Source organism: Paracoccidioides brasiliensis (genome assembly GCF_000150735.1).
Source record: "Paracoccidioides brasiliensis Pb18 unplaced genomic scaffold supercont2.1, whole genome shotgun sequence".
In the NCBI taxonomy this organism is placed as follows: domain Eukaryota; kingdom Fungi; phylum Ascomycota; class Eurotiomycetes; order Onygenales; family Ajellomycetaceae; genus Paracoccidioides; species Paracoccidioides brasiliensis.
Genome location: NW_011371358.1, coordinates 3,308,477 through 3,316,737, shown reverse-complemented (window position 1 = coordinate 3,316,737; position 8,261 = coordinate 3,308,477). Strand labels below are relative to the sequence as shown.

At 30.5% G+C, this 8,261-nt stretch overlaps 2 protein-coding genes across 2 annotated transcripts; one reads left to right on the top strand and one right to left on the bottom strand.

The window, feature by feature from the left end:
* Positions 1-5,478: 5,478 nt before the first annotated feature.
* On the bottom strand, positions 5,479-5,661 carry PADG_11186 (uncharacterized protein; the record flags this gene model as incomplete). The annotated part of the gene is made up of 1 exon (XM_010758479.1): positions 5,479-5,661. One exon carries the CDS (start codon positions 5,659-5,661, stop codon positions 5,479-5,481), a length of 183 nt encoding a protein of 60 aa, XP_010756781.1.
* A 1,775-nt stretch (positions 5,662-7,436) lies between these two features.
* On the top strand, positions 7,437-8,168 carry PADG_00990 (uncharacterized protein; the record flags this gene model as incomplete). Its single annotated transcript, XM_010757776.1, has 1 exon — positions 7,437-8,168. One exon carries the CDS (start codon positions 7,437-7,439, stop codon positions 8,166-8,168), a length of 732 nt encoding a protein of 243 aa, XP_010756078.1.
* Between the last annotated feature and the right edge of the window lie 93 nt (positions 8,169-8,261).

Genomic DNA, 8,261 nt, shown 5'->3' with positions numbered 1-8,261 from the left:
TAAAATATTAATTTTTTTTTTTAATTTCTCTTTAAAAAATAAGAAAAATTTTACTTAAATTCAATTTAATTTTTTCTTTAATAAAGAAAAATATAATACTGATTTTATATCTTTTTTGAAAAAATTAAGTTATACACTAGTTGTGTGAGAAAAAAATTTTTAATATAAATAAAATCAGTTAGTTTTTAATAATTTTTCTATTAAAATTTTTTTATCAAAACTAGTATTTCTTTTCTGACTTAATCAGAATTGAAAATATTAGTTTTTTACCTTTTCTGTATTTTAAAAAGTATTTATTTATATTTTATTAATTTATTTAAAAAAACTAATTTTAGTTTATTAAATTATCTTGAAAATCTAGTCTAGTTATTGAACTAGTAATAAAATCAGAAAGGTTTCTATTTAAATTTATCAAATCAAATATATAAAAGCTATAGAAAAAAGTTAAAACATGAAAAAAATTCTTTCTATCTCTAAATCAAAAAAAATTCATTAAAAACTCTCTGAATAAAATATTAAAAAAATTAAGTATATCTAAAGAAGATTTAAATAGAAAAAGATTTCTAGATTGAAATAAATACTCTAATAATTTAAAAAAAATAATATCTTTTTAACTATATAAAATATATATTATGATTAAAAATCAACTATCATGCTTAAATATAAAAAATATAAATTATAATAAACTTTATTCTTAAAAGAAAAATCTAAGATTATTTATAGATATTACTATTAGTAAATTGTCAAAAAAAAAAAAAAAACTACATATACTTAAAAACATTTAGAGATAAATAAAAAGAACTCATTACTGATATACTCAGATGATATAAAAAGTGAATCAAAATAGTTAAGAGCTAGTATAGTAGTAAAATATTTTAAATTAGATTTAGAATATGAGAAGTTTTCATAAAATATAGAAAAGAAGTATAAAGTCTTAAATACTAAGTTATTTATAATTCAGAAGGTTTTTATAATAGTTTAAAAAATTATATCTTAGAAATAAAATATTTGATAATATTTAAATATTTTTAAATATTTAAATAGTATTGAAAAATTTTTAGAAATATGAAATTCAAAATAATTAGATAAATTTTAAATTAATTTAAACAGTATTAAAAAGAATTAAGATTAAAAATAAAATTATTTTAATTTATTTATTTTAAATATCTACTTTTATAAATATTCTAAAAAGTAAAAAAGTAGATTTAATATTAAAAATTAAAATTAAAACTTAGAAAATGATTTAAAAAATCATATTTTAATAAATAAATAATAATCTGAGAAAAAGAGAAGAAAAGTACTTAGTATGTAAGATATAAAATAAAGTTAAAGTAAAAGTCTATGTTACTAAAATAAGAAAAAAACATTTCTCTTTATAATATAATTAAAACTTGAATATTACTACTTTAAATTATATATCAAAAGATTTAGAGATTCTTCGAACTTTGATAGATAAGATTTTTATAATATGTTTAAAAATTCAGATTATATATTAATGAATTGCTTATGAAACAATGAGATAAGAAAGAAATTAAAAGAAAAACATTTAATCAATTAAATATAATCTTTCTATTTAATATTAAATTAAAAAAAGTTTTTAATTAAATTTATAAAGAAAAAAAATTATCTCTAGAAAATGAACTTTAATTTCAAATAAATTTAATATTTAATCTATAAAAGTTAAGAATATATTTTTAATAGTACTTTTATTAAGATTTTTTTATATTAATTTATTTTATTTTATAATTATATTATTTTGTATTATTTTATACTATATTAAGTTGTTTATTTTGTTATATGAAAAATATTTATTTTATTTAATTTGAAAAAGAGGATTAGATTAAAATTAAAACTATAAATATATCTTTTGTTAAAAGATTATTAAATACTATAAAATTCTGAGATAAACCTTTATAACTGTATGAATTAATTACTTTTATTAATTAAATTAGTAAAATAGTTAAAATCTAATTTAACTAAATAGATATTATATTTATATTATAAAATATTCTTTAAATTAGTGATTGTTTTTATATTAATATCTAATCTGATTATTTATTTTTCAGTTAATAATATTACACTATTTTTTCATATAAAAATATTTAATAGCTAAGCTTTTGACAGTCAAAGTTACTTTAAGATGAGATGTACTTAATCTTCAATATTGTTTATAACTTGATTTTAAATTTAGTTTATAATTGTAAGTGTAAGTGAAAGACTTCTGCAATAGTTTTAGTTAATCAATATTATATCACTCTGTTATATAATTATAAAAGTGTATATATGAATAAAGTATAGTTTTTACTGATTAGACATACACTGGAGTAGAATTTCAACTGTTATTTCTGATTCTCTATCTCAACTTATTTAACTTGCTTTTTATAAAAAGTTAGTCTTAAATATAGAAAAAATGTTTTAAATATTATACTATCTCTATCTGATGATTTATTGCAAAAATTAGTATTTGACATTCAGATTTATCAAGGTGGTAAATCATTATAGAGATAGAAAATGATAAGAAGTTCTCTATAAAGTTGAAGAAAGAAAGAGTGTGAATCAATAGAGAGTTTGCAGAAAATAATATTTGACTTCTTACTTAAGTATTAGTTTCTCTGATAATAATAAATTAATACTACATTATTTGATATTAAAGTCTAGACTTTCTATTATAAATTAGTGCACTGTATAAATAGTATATAATATTTCTGAAATAAGCTATCAATAAAATCACTTCAGATATTCAACAGATTATGATCTAAATAGTTTTTTTTTTTAAAAAAAGTCTTCTGCACTACTTTTATACTTTATTTCTTTTTTTTTAATTTAAGACATAAAATATTTTGTGAGAACTGCATCACTGAATTGCAGTAAGAATCTAATGAAAAGTAACTATTTTAAAAACTTTGATCATGAGAAATAGATTGAATTAAAAAAAATAAACAGATATCTTCAAGAACATGAGCTGCAGAATCATTAAATACCTTTGCAAGTAATAATATAAATAGAGATGAACATGAATATAATATATCTACTTTTGAATCTAGAGAAGAAACTAACTAAAGAGATGAAATAAATATGAATGAAAGCAATATGAATATGATATAAATGATGATAAAATACATGAAAAAACAGAATATATAGATAGAAAGATTCATATAAAGACTAGAGAAAAATTCAGATTTCTTATCAAATACTATTAAAAATCTCATTAAGAATAAAGTTGATGAATTTCACAAAGATATAAAGATTAAATTAAAAGAAAAACATGTAGTCATTCTCACTGAAGTCAATTATCTGAAATGAAAGAGCTTTATTCTTGCAGATGCTTATTTGATTCAGATAAAAGATGTTCTCAACAAATAATAAACAGCATCTTCTACCACAGTTTCTCTGAAAATTAAGCTTTGAAATAAAAAAAATAAACTTTATTATATAAAAATCTTTTAATTTTTGAATGCAACTATATGTGATTCTCTAGAATCACTGAATGAAGATTTTTATCTAGCAGCACTATATGGAAGAATCTTGCTTAGTACTACACTATATCTCATGCTGAAGAACATTTTCAAATCACTAAGAAGTTGAAAGACTTATAGCTCAAAAACAATGATTTTCACATCTATCTTGCAACTTTTCAAGATTTAAAGACAAAACTTATATCTCCAGGTGAAAATTGGGCTGAGAATATCTATCATGATCTATTCATACTAGAACTGATAGACTGACAATAGAAATTTGATAGAATGAAGCTGAATGATTTCTATATCACTAAGTAGAACTCTATTCAAAATCTGAATCATGATGAATTGATGGATCAGTTGACTACTTGTGTCACTACCACTACAACTTACCCCAACCCATCTGCCATGAATGCTGTCACTAAATGATTTGATGAATGCCAATGTCATTACTATGAGAATACAGAGCATATAATCAAACACTGCTGATTCAAGAACTTAAATCTCACAAGCACTGAATGACAGAAGCATAATAAGAAGTGCATTAAGATATTGAAAAATAGAAATAGAAATAAGACTAAGAATAGAAATAAGAGCAAAGATAGAAATACAGAGTATCTACTTGCAAGTCAATCAAGTCAAATATTCTTTACAATAAGTTCTCCAAATATTGAAGAACTTTCTAGAAGTCAGCCAGGTTATAGGTGAAATAAGAAAAGGATTTGATGGATACAGCAATTGAAAGACAAGATGGATTGACAGTGAAGATGGAAATGATTGATTTGAGCAGGACAGTAGCTAGTCTGTATAATAGCTAGTCCAAGGGGAGGTGTTGGAGCCTAGGCTTCCTATTATGGACTAGCGCACCGCACAATAGTATATAGCATCCCTGAGATAGGCTACCAATACAACCACTTCAGACGTTCAACATTTGGTTGTGATGTGTCACGTGATAAAACTCGAAGTGTTTGTGCAGGGGTTTGATCAAATTATCAAGGCCTGTAAATATGGGATGGTCAGTGCCATCATTATGAAGAAGTGATATCAGGACATATCTGCGGCAAATGAGAAAGAGAAGTGAAAATGCAGGAGATCTAGCGGCAGATTTTAAAGTGAAGGAGGCCTAATCAGAGAAGAAGCTCAGGCTCTTCTTATTTCATCTGCTGAGGATGTTGAGCCCCAGTTTAACTGACTAGTTAACCACCCGTAAGATAAACAGGACAAACACTACAAGGTAAGTTATGGAATGTCACCCAACCACGCAGGTCACCAAGATATCAAGATACTATATTCCTCTAATTCCTGCGACTCTAGAGTCATCTTTGTGCTATGTATTTGGCTATTTAAACATACTTGATTATTTTTATCAATGAAAACTCATCCAAGTGTAAGCCCAAAAAAGGAAGTTTTGATAAGCTGCTCCCTGGATTGGTCGTCTGTCATAACGCTTCATCGGCAACTCCTCTGCAGTTCGGACTCTGTTACCTCCTTAGCTTCGTATTTCAAGCAGTCGTTTTAGATCCGCCGCTTACTTTTACCATTTTAGGTGTGCATGCAGAAGCCAGCTAAAATCTACAAGGATAGACTTCATACAGTGATGCCTAACGGAAGAATGCTCTGATATTGTCTTGTAAGTGTGGCCCAATGTAAATCGCAGTGTCTTGGTGCAAAGGCTATTGGACAAACATTTCCAGTCTTGGGCATGTGCTTGTCAAAGTTAAATGCCTAAGATAGAGAGGGCACTGCTTGCAACCTCATCAACAAAACAAAGAAGAGAGGTTGCTAACCTGGTTTAGTCACATATCAACAGGTATAACAGCAGCGCCGGAACCATTCAGCCGAATTGTTTGAAGTTGCTCCAGTCAGCGTTTCCGAATCTATGGTGCCAGATTGAGACCTAATAATGAGTGACCCTCTTCTTCACCCCGAGAAGTTTATGTGCAGGGAGCAGACCTGCACAGAGAGGGATATATGACTCGGAGAACCCTATTGTTTTTGCTCATTAAACCAATAGCGTACGTCACTCATATGCACTGTGACTGAGAGGCACCTCATCACTTTCAGCTTGGAGGTGGAAGCTCCGCAGGGATTCGTCAGTCGGTGAAATCTTATTTGAATTGCAGTCTGAGAGCTTTACAGCGGTTGACAGAGAAACCGCGCCTCCAACAACTTTAAATATCCATTGGTATCTGCTCGATGACATTTTGATGCCGAGGACAACACCATAATCGCCCAGAGAAATTAAATAATATAAAACACCCCAATTTAAACGACACGGAACTTCGACGAGTTAGTCACTTGCAAGGTCAGAATCCGCCGCCATCTAAGAATTAATTAAGAACTATTTTTGTTCATTTTGGCTCTAACAGTTTGGATAGAAAACAATATGTGCCAACGTCTTTTGACAAAAATTGTCCATGAATGCCAACATGTAATCGACTCCCCTGGAGACGTCATTGAATACTTGGATTGCGGCAGTTGTGGGACAGTTTACAAAAAATTCTACTTGGGCCAGACCACTAAAAGGAATCCTTGCCCTGACTGCATTATTCGGAAAGCTTGGGTGAAAGTAGAGGGACAGTGGCAGAAGGCATAAACTTGAACTGGTTGTGTTGTTTCTGGAGGTGTATCGTTTTTGAATATCGACCCATGCCGTACGATCGCGTACCTGTCAGAATGGAAATGAGGAATATCGTACAGCTTTGCTGCAGCTCAATTGCTTGAAATTGGATTATTTTTGTTTCAACTGCTAATATGGAATTCTTCTTTCCATTACGGAAGGGTATTGATGAAGGCGTCACGGAGTGGTGAGGTATTTAAAGCGACGAAGTTTGGTGTTGAGTGTGTTTGTCTTGTAGTTATGTCCTAGGGATTTTCTCATACTAAACTAGTGTACCAGCTCGCTTCTCAGTCATTAGAGCAAACTAACTCAGCTCAGAAGTTAACTTGTTAACTAGTTAACATAAGTGATCTCTGAGTTGGCCACATCACTGAGTTGATCCCATTTTCTCTCTCAGCAAATTATCAATATTCAAATATGAATTTCTCAATAATCATGAGGAATCAAACTTCAAATAAAGAAGGAAAACTTCATTCTAGCTGACAGCATGTAAAGTCAGATAAATCAATAGTATCTAAGCTACTGCAAAGATTTATAATGTTTCTCACTCTACTCTTGTTAATTGACTACATGATCAATTCTTATATATAAATTCTCAATCAATCTATCAAAAACTAATCTCTATCGAAAAAGAATCTTTAGCTCAATAAATAATATTTATAAATAGATAAGACTACTGAGTCTCAACCACAAAAGCAGTTAGCACCACAGTGTAATATGTGATATTACTGAACATACTGCCTGTGCATGCTCTAGGTGTACAGGAAATAATTCATAATATAATTAATCTTATTTTCTTGATAGTTGAAGCTTGAAGGCATATCTGATCTTGACTTAAGTCAAAAAAAGTGGTTTGTTTGCATGTGTGTTCTGCACGCTTGTGGATTTAGTTGCATTAACTAAGTTAAGTCAACTAGTTAACGAACTTCAGTTGATTCAAAATTCCCAACCTCGTAGAATTTGTTCTGCAAAATCTGTCGTCAACTTGACATCCAGCTGCTCCGGCTACCTCCACCTTTCGTCAATTTGGAACCACATTTTCGGCAATTTCGGGCATTACCAGTGCTATGAGCCTCGAGCGCCAGCTGGATGATTTGTTCTGGGTCAGCGAGGGAGCCAACTGCTATGTGTACGAGGTGAATCCTCTCATTGTCGTAAAGGTACCGAAAGCTGGGGACCAAGAGAGAGAACAGTTTCGCAAAGAGGTTGAGATCTTCAACATTCTCTCACATCATCCGCCATGTCCCTATGTGATATCCTGCTTCTTGCACACCAACGAATGTATCTTTCTTGAATATATGAGAGATATCTGCCTTTCCTGGCGAATTCAACAAAATCACATCCGGGACCATGAAACAATGCGGGTTATTAGCGTGGAAAAATTTGAACCACTCCACCTGCGAAAGTCATGGATGAGTGATCTTTCTCATGGCGTCGCTTTTCTCGAGTCCCTAAACCTTGCGCATGGTGATCTCAGACCTGAGAATATTCTGCTTGACCGCAATCGCCTTAAGCTTTCAGATTTTGACAGCACCACTCACATTGGATCACAATTCGAAACTTGCATTGTACCATACGGTCGACTGGTTGGTAGTGAAGGTGGGCCCTTCCAAGGAACTGCAGGCCTGCTTGGCCCGCGAACTGAGCAATTTGCCCTTGGTTCATTATTCTATCTAATAAATTATGGATTTGAGGTTTATGGTGATCAATGTTTTGGCGATGATCCCTCTGGTAAGGAGCATGGGCCTCTTGTCATGGATCTGCTACAAATGATGATATTTCCAGATTTGAACCAGGTGCCAATGATTGACTCCATAATCAGAAGATGCTGGTTCGGCGAGTACAAGACAGTGGCAGAATTGGCAGCAGATACAGAAAAGCTATGCAGTATAGGCAGTGAGACTTCCGGAGACAATATTGAAGGGGTTAAGTGTTCGGCACCCATATCTGTGGATGACTTCTTATCACAGAGGAAATTGTGTGAGGATTTAGTCAGGTGTGGAATACCTACGGCTCTCTCTTTGCAGAATCCCCGGCAACTTGGGCTCCCAATAAAACGAAGGCATGTTTGTTGGGAACTACTGTGGTAGTGAAGGCATTGCAGTGCAAAGAAAACAAGCAGAGCAGTTAATCAAGGCTTGGCAGGAAGATATAACAGATGTGAGCAGTGTCTTTATGTTTAG